Source organism: Haliotis cracherodii, unplaced genomic scaffold, assembly GCF_022045235.1.
Source record: "Haliotis cracherodii isolate W230 unplaced genomic scaffold, xgHalCrac1.p SCAF_15, whole genome shotgun sequence".
Lineage (NCBI taxonomy): Eukaryota > Metazoa > Mollusca > Gastropoda > Lepetellida > Haliotidae > Haliotis > Haliotis cracherodii.
In genome coordinates, this window is record NW_027266270.1 from 32,540,697 (window position 1) to 32,554,490 (window position 13,794).

Sequence of the window (13,794 nt, forward strand, 5' to 3'; positions counted from 1 at the left end):
ATCTTTTAACGTCTCTTGGTATGACGCGGTCGGGAATCGAACCCCAGACCTTCCGCTCTCCGGGCGGACGCTCTACCACTAGACCACGGAGGCGGTCAGAGTGAGTGTACATTCCTAGGTCAGATACAACACGTTCTGGGTAGAAGGTTAGCATTCTCACTGTAGTGTTCTAGGTGCATATAATGTTCAGGGACGTGACACAGCTGGGAAACTGCTTACTGTGGCGTAAAATAACAAACAAATAAAACAACCCCCGAGGTTATAATCATATTGACGTCTTAGAATGCAGTCTTATAGGCGTGAGTGAAAACAGTCCTATTGACGTCAGTGTTTATTTCTCTCTGTTCACAATGCAAACTAAACTATCATCATCGTCTTCTTTAAGACACGATATGGTGTATGTACATAATTCGTATCTTAAACGTCTTTGACAGAAACTACTCATTCTCCTTGTCAGACTCGCTGGGTTGCGCCCCTTAGGCGTGCCAGAATCTGATGATCGTAAGTTAGAATTCCCAAATTTGACCCGACTAATTTTCTTGGTTTGTCAGAAGCCAACCCGGTCTCATGGGTTTTACAAAGTGGTAAACGTCTAAGACACCCTGACGTCAAAGACACACTGACTACTCAAATGCTGTCTGAAGTGGCGTTAAACACAACTCATTTACTCACGTTTCTCAATGAGTATCCAGATAATATACAAAGACAGCAGAGTAATTCGCTCAACCATACTTCCTGTGTGAATAACTTGGGTGTAACGCCACTTTTAACAGTATTCCAGTCACATCGCTGCGTGTCAGCTTAATGTGGGAGGAAAGCCCTAAGTGATGCAGGCCTCAGACGTAAACCACTTCGGTGAAACCCACGAGCACGGGTATGGTGCCGACAAACCTAGAAACATAATCGGGGCTGACCGGGATTCGAACCCACATTCATAGGAATCTGACGTGCCATCATGTGACAGAGAAGTCAGAAAAATCGATTGTCATCAATACATTATTGACTTAAGGATTTGAGTCCAGCACCAGCATCACTGTTTTTATCCACTCACATGGTAAAATATCAATTCGGTAGCACAGTCATAAATCTTTTCCTGACGTGTGTATGCTCGACGAGGATGAAGGTAATCATACCATTTGTGAAAGTCCTTAATGACACATGGAAATATATCATAGATAAACTTCGTATTTTTTCCCACATGAAGCTAACATGCCGTTATACATCTAAAATAGTGTCTAAAACGGCGTTAAGCCAAATGCATTAAAGAAGTCAAACTCGGTGGAAAGAAATCGATTCAATACAATTTGTGCATTATCCTCCCAACCAGCACAACACATTCAACAGGCTGTACAATGCCCTTTATCAAACCTTATCCCACCAGCAACAGATGGAACAGCCTGCAACGACCACCGCATTTTGTTACAAAGGAAATCGAAGCCATAAGCAAGCCTACAACTACTGCACTCGCCTATCCTCGGTGTCGGCCGAAGTGTTTAAAGCAAGGCAGTCTCTCTGAGGTGTGGAACGGGCTAGCTGCAATCGATGATTGGTCCTATCAGATAAGCTACTAAGACGTGCAGTGGCTGTAGTTTGAGTAATCAGGCAAGCTGAGTGAAGGCAGGAACGATGAAGTCCGTTACACTGTATACTACATGAAGGGGATTAGCTCCGCGGGGTGTGTCACTCAGACTGTAAAACATAACTCTGTGATGAGAAGCTACCTTCGCGTGGATCGACAGCGCTGTTGATCATGTGGGTAAGTGGGGACAAGCGTCTTGCTTGTAGAACACATACATGATCACTTGTTCCATATCCGACCATTAACTTGTTCATCAATACTAATTTCTCACTTGTATTAACCTGTGAGGACATGTGTCACAAGGTTGTGTGATTGTTGTTCCTGGGCTAATGGTTCTGAGAGAATCTAATCATTGATTTCTGCTGTAATGAACTTTCACAACATGTTCGTTAGGAGTGGCACAACAGCTTTAGAAGACCTTGGCGTAGTTTTTGTCATGATGTCTGGCACGTTTGCAACTTCAAGTCGTCCTGATTATCATTAAGGATGCCGTGGACATACAGTGCGAGCGACTGATACTTCTACAACTTGTACAACGTGAGGATTATCATTATGGATGTGGACTTGGACATCGTCCGGGTGAGTGTGTCGGTCACTCTGTTGTTTCTGGTGATCGTTGGGAATGTGAGGCTCCTTGTGTACTGTCAGCGGACGCTACCCAACAATAACACCCTCAAGAATGTCCTACCCGTGCTCTGTGTGTCCTCTTTCCTTGCTGGGGTCAGCGGCTTGTCTGGAGTGCTTATGTCGGCGTGGAAAGGTCAGTAAAATTGGTTCCTCTTTATAGACTGACCACTTCGTCGGGGCTAGTTGCAGGGTAGCTACTGACATATATCTGTGATTGCTGGGGTTTATATCAGTCCTCACACTAACCCCTGCGTCAGGGGTAGTTGGAAGGGTACATAAACGTCTGACATATCTATCACAAATACATAGAATTGACAACTTCTTCAGAGTACCTACATGTATGGGTTATATATCTGTCTTATTTGAGTATGAAGATTCACAGAACTGGACCCTTGAAGATTCCGGGATAGAATAGTTCTTCAGCAACCCATGCTTGCCGTAAAGGATGACTACTTGTCTTAAAAGGCGACTAACGGGATCGGGTGGTCAGGCTCGCTGACTTGGTTGATGCATGTCATCGATCCCAATTGCGTGGATCGATGCTCATGATATCAATCACTGGATTGTCTGGTCCAGACTCGATTATTTACAGACCGCCGTCATATAGCTGGAATATTGCTGAGTGCGGCGTTAACCAACCAACCACATAACTGACCATTGCGTAAGTGTACCTACATGCATGGCATATATATCTGTCACAGTTGAGTACATAAGATTCATCAAGACTCGATTATTTACAGACCGCTGTCATATAGCTGGAATATTGCTGAGTGCGGCGTTAAACAACAAACAAACAGACATCAATCTGACCTCCGCACAGGTCCCTTAAAGTATGAAGTATATACACTGACAATTGCGTTAGTGTACTTACATGCTTGACGTACCAGTATATACATGTACGTCACAGTTATACATCAAGTATATATGTTTCAAGTGTCCATTGCGTAAGGGTACTTTAAAGTATGACATATAGATCTGTCACAAATGAAAATGTTAGATTCATCAAACAGACCATTGCGTTAGATTACCTAAATATATGGCATATATATCTGTCACACAAGAGTACCTACGTGCATCGCATATATATCTGTCACAGTTGAATATATAAGATTCATAGTACTGGCCATTGTGTTAGGGTAGTTTTAAACAGACTTTTAATTTCATCACTGGAAGAAAGCCCGAAATAATGCAGATCTGAGACCCTAAAACTGAATAATGTTGACAAACCAAGCATAGTCGAATCGGGGATTGAAACCCACGATGATAAGACTCCGGGACGCCAAAAATAACCCAATCCTTCATCGCGAATCGCGGTGCCTCAGACGACTGACCCGCCTGTGATGAGCACTTTACAGCCTCTTGGAGAATTAATATTGAAACTGCCACCGTGATCCTTCGTTTCTTGCCGGCCTGTCCAATTCTATACCTTATCAAAGACATTGTTTCTTTTGTTCTCTGGAGCTTAGTTTTTGCTTAACTGACTTGGAGGGTTATCGGTAATAGGCTCCCAGCCTTGTTCAACGTTCAATGTAAAAATTATCTACTTTTAAAACTAACCTTTTTCAAAGGTCACTTTCAGAAAGAGGCACATCACCCATTTAGATATATTTGTTCGGCGTTCGATAGAAAACACAACAGACTGACTGGCTGCTAGTTTAAGTGCAATTTTTCAAGACATATGAGGTGTGTGCATTTGAAAACTGTATGTTTTTTAAAGAAATAAACAACGCGTGGGTTTTTTTATCGTACAATATCGCAGCCCCTCATGGTTTATTCTTAGCCCCTCATCGATATTCTTTCTGCATTGTTTTATTGTACGATAAAAGACCGACCACGAGTCGTTTATTTCTTATATGAGATATCAACATTTTGTACAGCCCCTTTAATGATGTTAATAAAATGTACAAGCTTGAAAAATATTTACCCGTATTTTATTAATGATGACTCACTGAACAAAAGCCGACCTCTGCTATGTCGGACGAGTGGGTTTAGTTTGGTATTTCCCGCATATTCTCCCAATCCCCACGTCGACTATCTGTACCTTTTTTCCCCAATACAGATTGTCATATCTCTCCCACGTTTGGATTTCGATCGTTCGGCCGATGCATTTATCTGCGTTGCCCAGCTGGATCCATGGAAAACAACTCACTAGACACTACCCACTAAAAAATAAAGGCCAAAATACGTCATCAAGTTGCGAGCGCATGTTCGAATCTCCGGAAATGACGTCATGATAGAACAATGTTTTATCGTGAAATAAACCACTCTTCGTTCTTCATTGTTCTTTGCGTCACGCCGAAGACCCGGGTTCGATTCCCGACATGGGTACAATGTGTGAAGCCCATTTCTGGTGTTCCCGCCGTAATATTACTGGAATATTGCTAAAAGCGGCGTAAAACCATACTCACTCACTCATTGTTCTTTGCGATTTCTCGAGTAGCTGTCTTATATTAAGCAGTAAATATTGATTATTACTATAAGCTTACTGTTACTAGTATATGTTTGTTTTGATATTTGGGGTGTGTGGGTGGGAATTGGTTAAGATTTAAGAATCAGAAGCATGTGCAACTTCTTGATCAAATTTGAATCTGAACCATTTTCCAACTAAATTTGAATCTAAAGGATGCAACAGTTTTTCCTCAGATCTGTATTGACCAAACACTGTTCCCAATAGTATCAGCGATAAGCTGACTTATAACTCAGCCATAACCATGCTTCAGGTATCAGACGTTCTTTAGGGTAACCGCGTCTTCTTCTGAGCTCCTTCGTCCTAATGTTAAAACGTTATTTTTAGTTGAAAATCTCCCACCACCCCAAACCAGCAAAAAATTGATTGCTTCCATCTACATCTGAATGTACATGTAGGCTGCAACAGACGTCATTGCGAATTGCGATCATTACTCAGACGCACAGGAAATATCTTATAGGGCTCCCAGTCCCTCTTCCACAATAATGTCTCAGTGAATTACACCTTTAGCATGCACATTTATCATTAAACCATACCATAATGACCTTAACGACCATCATAATTGTGATGAGATCTCCAAATGAAATGGTAGGTTTCAGAAACAAGAAGACAGCTCTGAAAAATATTAATTAATTTCAAAATGAAATGCCGATAATAACTTTAGAGAAATGATTTTTTATTATTATTCTTATTACGAAAACATGATTACAAAGTTTTAATGATTAGAAAGGGTTTTGTCGCTGTTATTTATTTGAATTATTTCAAGAAATTACATTGCAACACACACTCCTATTAGTTAAACATTGTCCAGACAAAGCCAATCCAAACGTGTACTGATGGGGACGTCATTATATGCCACGTAAATATTTACAAATGATTCGTTAATCCGGATTACCGGGGTTTCACTGTATAAGATTTGGTTGGTTTGTTGTTTAACGCCGCACTCAGCAATATTCCAGCTATATGACGGCGGTCTGTAAATAATCGAGTCTGGACCAGACAACCCAGTGATTGATATCATGAGCATCGATCCACGCAATTGGGATCGATGACATGTATCAACCACGTCAGCGAGCCTGACCACCCGATCCCGTTAGTCGCCTTTTAAGACAAGCATAGTCGGCTTTTAAGGCAAGCATGGGTTGCTGAAGACCTATTCTACCCCGGAATCTTCACGGGTCTCACTGTATAAGAACTGTATACAAACTGATGATATTGGATGCGGCACTACTCCGATCAATCAAACACCGAAGGAGAATTACGAACAGGACGGAAAGTCATGACGTGATAATTACCGCTTACATCGATACACCCATCAGTTCAGAAACACAGACTAGAGCCATGACGTCAAAGCAGCATACAACTAATCAATCTTTCAAGTTAATTGACATCAAAACATCAACATGACCATGGCATCTCACTTTTGGATAATTGTATTCACTGAATGATTTGTTTATGGTGCTTAAGTCTTTGTTATCTCTTGTTGAGCCTACATTCTGCATCAATCCCCGAGTATCAGGATACTCTGGTCAATGAGAAACATATTTCAAAGGAAAAGATGTTTACAGAATTAATGCATTTTGAGAGAGATTAAGAGCATGGTCCCCGGCCAAACAAGGCTTGTTTGTTTGTTTTTTAACGCCGCACTCAGCAATATTCCAGCTATATGACGGCGATCTGTAACTAATCGAGTCTGGAAATCCAGTGATTGATATCATGAGCATCGATCATTGCAATTGGGGTCGATGACACGCATCAACCAAGTCAGCAAGCCTGACCTCCCGATCCCGTTAGTCGCCTCACACAAGCATAGTTGCCTTTTACGCCAAGTACCGATTGCTGAAGACCTATTCTACCCCGGATCTTTACGGGTCCGACTAACTAACCCTACGCAGGATGGTGCATGATTTGGTTTATTTTCCAAATATTGCTGCTGACAGTCATGATTACAATCCATTTTTGACTCCTTGAACAAACATGATAAAGCATCCCCGCAACAGTTCAGCTGAATCCGTCAAGTCATTTCGGAGAAGTCGAAATGTTAAACGACGACGTTCATTTCAGGCCAAGTGAGCTTAAAAAAACCCAGGTGCCTTTGTTACCTTTTTAAGTGGCTGAGTGAGAATGGTTTTACGCCACATTGAGCAATATCATATGAGTGCGGGGGACACCAGAAATGAAGTTTACTCACTGTATCCATTTAGGGAATCGAACCCTGGTCTTCGATTAACCACTAGACTACCCTACCGACCTATCTTTAAATCCCGCCATTCGCGAATAATTTTAACTTTAGAACACGTAAAAGATTTTCTTTTTCCTCGTGGCTTTCTGAAAAGAATCAAAAGGTACATGTACGTCGGAGTAAAATTTCTATGTTATTTCGATTTTCATCATCATCCAATAAATAATTTCACACCAAATGATAAAACTGCTATAAATGAGTAGAGGCTGTTTGAATGTGGCCGTTATTGGAACAAAAAAAACATTCCCTTTTCGTCGTGACGGAAAACATCAAAAGGCGATTCTTTTGAATAGAAAATGGAGGGGAAACAAGAAACCTTTTAACGTGACTTAATAATAACAACCCCGGATTTTTGCAAGACAGGGTCGCAAAACCTGTCCATTAGGAAGAAATAGACTTGTTGCGAAATAGAAATCCCCACTGAGTTTAGTTTGAAAAGAATTCGCATCCCCACTGCTGAAAAGTTTGATTAAACGTGACAAATACAATATCGACCAGGTGTATACACGTATATAATTAGCTATTGATTGTGTACATTGTCACAAGAACAATCAAGCTATCATGCTACCAATATGAATAATTTTTCATCAGATGTCGATGGCGCATTACCACCGTCTTTATCAACAATGTAGCCATACCTTGTAAATGGAACCCCAACACATTGATGTTAATTTGCTACATTAGCTATACGAGAACCTCGGACCAGAAACAATGTGTATCTTTGTGCTGTTACAGTATGCGGAGGTAGTGAGCATGTATTAATGCTTGGACCTCTATACCTTTGCTAGTAATATCCAGAGAGTGTTTTGGCATTTGCCATCCATCAAACACTACGTGGGGTTGAACAATGCCAGAGCAGGCAGAAGGGAAGTGGAGAGTTAAATGTGTGGGAGGTTCGTCACGAATATAAATACATTGTAATTAGGATCACTGGAGTTCAGGAACTAAGCGACATCTCCGGTCCCCCTGAATAAATATGACATGGCTGTATAAGTGCTGCCGCACGTGTTGTGTACCGCCGCTTAGCAATACCCCTCTTTATCACGTACGTTAAGTAATGTACGATATGTACATGTTGCTGCGGACCCGTGAAGATCCGGGATAGAATAGGTCCTCAGCAACCCATGCTTGCCTTAAAAGGCGAGTATGCTTGTCGTAAAAGGCGACTAACGGGATCGGGTGGTCAGGCTCGCTGACTTGGTTTATGCATGTCATCGACCCCAATTGCAATGATCAACATAACATAACATAACCCGTGTTTTGGTTTTCGATCCTGATTCCATATTTTAACGGTATGATCCGTAGGCCACAGAACTGACCTATCGAAAGACGAACGCATGAGGGCATACGGTAAGCGCAGCTAAGATATTAGTCAGGCAATCAACCACTTGAGCCAGGCTATCTTTCATCAGTTAGTCGCATCTTCCCACTTCACAAGGCCACTGGAGACCTATTCTAACTCGGAATCTCCATGTGGTATCAATAATATTTTCAAAGAAACTACGCAATCTTGTTTAAGACTCGTCTAAGGCTGTGTCGAGATGTCCCCCGCTGAAGAGAGTTGAATCACTCGCCCTACTTTAAAATGTTAGTAGGTGGGGGACAGGGGCTGTTATTTCGTATGGAGACTGGATATAACTTTTTGAGCTACAGATGCCTAAATAATGTTTTAAAAAACTCACCTTGCAACAACGTTATTTTTGTGGCTGACAATTTACAATAGTCTGAAGCAAACTATTTTCTCAAGCATATTCTGGGACTACGACTATCTATTTATTTCATCAGGCTTTCCTGCAACATCAAACTGACACGCCGTGAATAAACTGAATTAGTGTTCACTCACTTAGAACTTCTCAAATGTGTATTCCAAATCGAAATTCAAAATTCACGAGTTCAAACTCACGGAACCAGGTGGTCGCGAGACTCGTATTTTTTAGTTCACTAAACAGTTGGCCCCAGACAAATTCATCGACAATCAAATCACAAGCAAATGAACCTATGTAAAGTTATTTCAGGATGACCAGATTTTGTTGTAGATCTTCAGGGTAATTAGCTGTATCCTTGGGCCTAACACTGTTGCGAGTAGTTCTTGAGATCGAAGGTTTGGAAATGTCATCACCGTTCTGAAGGTAAGCATTCATGGCAACAGACAACGCAAACAAGAGTTGAAGATCACCGCAAATACCCAGGATGGTTACTCCACAGGCACGTCTGATGAAAAATACTTTGGGCAGAAAGGCCCGTCATATTGGTAAAGAGTTGCAACGCCTGAAATAGTTAGAAAGTAGAAGAATTTCCACAACAAAGAAGACTAAAGGGATCCATAACATACAGACAATACCGGAGTAATGCTAAAAGCGATGGTACAACAACTCGAGAAAAAAGGTGTGGGGTTGGCGGCTCCTGATTGGGGTGTGATGGATACACACACATTTGTTTTAGACCAAGAACGTAAACCTTTCCATGAGTATCATGATGGTTGGTTGGCTGGTTGGTTTGTTGTTTAACGCTGCACTCAGCAATATTACAGCTATATGACGGCATAGTCACCTTTTACGACAAGCATGGGTTGCTGAAGACGTATTCTACCCCGGATCTTCACGGGTCGTATCATGATGGCAATCCATGGAGTGACTAGTTCCCCAAAGAGTGAGGTGTGTCGTCCGTTGAATTAAAAGCAATATTGATACACGGTTATATTATTGATAAAGTATAGCTATTACTTTCTAGTGAGATCCGTGAAGTTCCGGGGTAGAATAGGTCCTCAGCAATCCATGCTTGCTGTAAAAGACGACTATGCTTGTCGTGAAAGGCGACTAACGGGATCGGGTGGTCAGGCTCGCTGACTTGGTTGATGCATGTCATCGATCCCAATTGTGTGGATCGATGCTCATGATATCAATCACTGGAGTGTCTTGTCCAGACTCGATTATTTACAGACTGCCGTCATACAGCTGGAAATTTGCTGTGCCGCGTTAAACAACAAACAAAAAGCCAGCTTAATAATAACATATGGTTCGAAGGGTCAAGTGGTTGTTCTCTATGCAGAGTTGTTGGTTGGTTGGTTGGTTTGTTGTTTAACGCCGCACTCAGCAAATATTCCAGCTCTATGACGGCGGTCTGCAAATAATCGAGTCTGAACCAGACAATCCAGTGATTGATATCATGAGCATCGATCCCGTTAGTCGCCCTTTACGACAAGCATAGTTGCCTTTTACGGCAAGCATGGGTTGCCGAAGACCTATTCTACCCCGGAATCTTCACGGGGTGCAGAGTTATGTCCCATAGCCATATCATGATGCTAATATTAACGTTCTGAAAGTCCTCCTTATTAACCGCGACCGCGAAATACAGACGTGACATCTAGGATGTTTTCGAGACGGGGATATTTGTACGTTTACTCCAGAAATTACCTACTTTATGTCAGCTCAGAGCCCAACCATTACATGCATGTTGCAGTCATTGCATCGTGAAAGTGTTGCTGGAGCGGATATTAGCAGTCTGAGAAAGTGAAAGGTTGTGATAAATTGAGTACATGGCGGTGCTTGCATCAACAAAATTGTATTTTCCTTTCACTGATAAGTTAATGCTTCTTCAAGCAAAGTCAGAGTTAAATTAATTTGCGTTGGAAAGCTTTATTCCAGTTGGTTGGTTCTGATGACGACCTCTCAGTGTGGACAGAAGCCTTAAGAACCCCCAAAGTTCCAAAAAGAAATTGTGCTCGGGTTTGGTTCTGGCACAAAAGGAATAATCACTTTGGGGTACTGATTACCGATTAAGGATCCTGGGATGTCGAAGGGACGTAACTCTGCACAGCAGTTTCCGACGCCTTCGACTGATCCCACGACACGCAAACATTGAATTACTATTGTACCTATTGTTTTCATTGTCAATGCAATACCCACTTTCATTACATGGTAACAGAGGAAGGACAACAGTGTAATTGGTACTGACACGGGAATTTGTGACACCTTCGACTGATCCGCGGCTCACGCGAACATTGAGGAACTATTGGGCCCTTGCATTGTCAAGGGAATATCCACTTTCATTGTGTAGTAACAGGGAGGGGAGCAGTTTTCATTGGTACTGACACGACTTTTCAGAATTTAATTAACTTTACTCAGACGCTTCTTTGGACCATAAACAAAGTGCGTGTGCTTTTGTTGTCATATCCATCAGTATACATGCCTTTAAAATATATGGATTATGTTTGTTCTGTTTACCCCGTGATGAAAACAAATAAAATACACTACCCCTTTTAAAGGTCGACATTTTCAGTGAGCCAAATGGGCACCGATTTGTCTATTAAACATAGTTTGTCTCTCAATAAAGATTGGTACGCAGGTTCAATGTCTCTGTTGTCATAGGGGTGCATGGAGGACCATATCACTATACATTATTCGTCGAGTTGAGAGATCTGAAATTATATATATTAAAAGTAATCACACTGTAGATATGTTTTTTCAAACGAGTGAGTGAGTAGTTAACCCACTGCGATACCATGCTGCAGTTTAACATGAATACCCCACCCAGATACAATATACTGACCCGTGAAGATTCCGGGGTATATTAAGTCTTCAGCAACCCATACTTGCCGTAAAAGGCGACTATGCTTGTCGTAAGAGGCGACTAACGGGATCGGGTGGTCAGGCTCGCTGACTTGGTTGATACATGCCATCGATCCCAATTGTTTTGGTCGATGCTCATGATGTCAATCACTGGATTGTCTGGTCCAGACTCGATTATTTTACAGACCGCCGTCATATAGCTGTAATATTGCTGAGTGCGGCGTTAAACAACAAACAAACAAACAAACAAACAAAACAATATACTGACTGCGAGCCGACCAGTTATCTTTTTTTCCCCTCAATGCCGAGCATCAGACAGGGTAACAAACAACTTGAAGTCTTTTGGAATGTCGCGGCCGGGGATTGAATGCCCGACATTCCGATCTCCGGCCGGCGCTCTACTACAAGACCACTGAGGCGGTCCCATGTGTAAAAGGGTGTATGAATCTATTATGTATTAATGTTGAAATTAGTTTATCCATACGACTTTGGAAGTTGAAACACTGACCGGATTAACGAGTTTTTACTATTAAACCAAAACTTTCAATTTTAGTGAATAATAACATCTTTCAAGCTTTTGGATAGGATGTAAGGTCATTGAGTGTCAGCCTTTTGTCTGAAATGTGGGAGTTGAATAATGTTTTATTGCTGGTTATAACATAAATTACACAACCACGTATCTGCGTCGTGGCAAAACATACAGCTCAATGAATCGCATGTTCTTCCCAGCATTTTGATATTGAAATGTGAACAGTTTATCGGAAGTCTCGCTATGTTTAATGTCAATGACATTTACACTACGAAAGAAGTAATGTATACCTTGGTCTGTTTTATTTAGCACATGTAATGTTTTTTTTTGTTAAGACACACTTGATTGTATACAAGTCTTTCGTGTATGGGTCTGTGACCATTGTATTGAATTGAATGAACTTTACTCGTCACAAGCTACCGCCCCAATTATGTCTCTGGGCTTGTCAGCACCATACCCGTGCTCGTGGGTTTCACCGAAGTGGTAAACGTCTTAGACCTGCACCACTTCGAGCTTTCCTCCCACATTAAGCTGACACGCCGTGATATAACTGGAATAATGTTAAAAGCGGCGTTAAACCCAACTCACTCACACTCTCACAAGCTACCGACTGCGAACTGTACTCCCTGTAGATATCTTTATCGTTAACATGTCTTTGAATCACACAATATATTTGTCAACGACCGTTGAGTCATAAACTTTGTAGAACTTGGATTATTTCTCGTCGGATCGACGCCTACGTTCCATAAAAGGAAACTTAATCGTAAAAATAATTATATTTGATTGTGTCACAAACTGATTTTTTAGCTACTTCATTATCCTCCTTGCTTTTCATTTGTTTGCAAGAAACTTTTGAAACCAGAATACATCTCTGGTAGGATCAATAATATCTAATCATTGAAAAGCCATCTGCTTATCCAATGTTTAAATCTCCAAACTTGTCAATTTCATGAACAAATACCGCCCCAGGTATCTGCAGAAATAATACGGCGATCAAATGCTTAATATGGTTGGGAGTGAGTGAGTATTGTTTTACGCCGCTTTTAGCAATATTCCAGCAATATTACGGCGGGGGACACCAGATATGGGCTTCACACATTGTACCCATGTTGGGAATCGAACCCGGGTCTTTGGCGTGACGAGCGAACGCTTTAACCGCTTGGCTACCCGACCGCTTCCTAAATATTAAGGTATGGCGTTTTTTTTAATACATATTACTACTTAGAGTTATCTCCCTTGACTGTTGGTAAAAAAAGCAAGCTTGATCGTTCTGAAAGTTTCGTAATGGGACAGTTTATAGAAGGCTGGTTGTAGCCACATAAGAGTGACAACAGGGCAATTCGAGGCGTTTTACAAGACTTGCGTCTTATATCCTTACCAAGTGCGAACGGGATACCAATCTGAAAACATAGTGTTCCTACCAGCTTCCAACACTAGTCTGGATTCAAGAACGGAGCACGTACCTCTTTCAAAACATTCGTCAGTGACATATTCTGGGCATTCGTGAGTGCAGTAACATATTATAGGGCTTGGTACCTGCTGCTTGTAACAGTATTCTAGTTATATCACGGCGTGACAGCTATATTATGGGGAAAAAGCTCGAAGTGATGCAGGACTCAGATGTTTACCACTTTGATGGAACCCACCAGCACGGACCTGGTGCTGACTAACCTGGAAACATGATCGGGGCGAACCGGGATTTGAAGCCCATGATCGTAGGTGTCTGACGTACCCAAGGGACGCAACTCTGTACAGCGAATTGCGGCGCCTTATACGACTGGA

The 13,794-nt window shown here is 41.7% G+C and overlaps 1 protein-coding gene across 1 annotated transcript in view; it reads left to right on the plus strand.

Moving 5' to 3' along the window:
* Nucleotides 1-1,517: 1,517 nt before the first annotated feature.
* LOC139462057 (uncharacterized) overlaps nucleotides 1,518-13,794 on the plus strand; it is a 51,498-nt gene continuing 39,221 nt past the window's right edge. Inside the window, exon 1 of the mRNA XM_071243558.1 lies at nucleotides 1,518-2,339. Within this exon, the coding sequence (XP_071099659.1) occupies nucleotides 2,132-2,339 (208 nt within the window). The 5' untranslated portion in view covers nucleotides 1,518-2,131. The remainder of the gene's footprint in view (nucleotides 2,340-13,794) is intronic.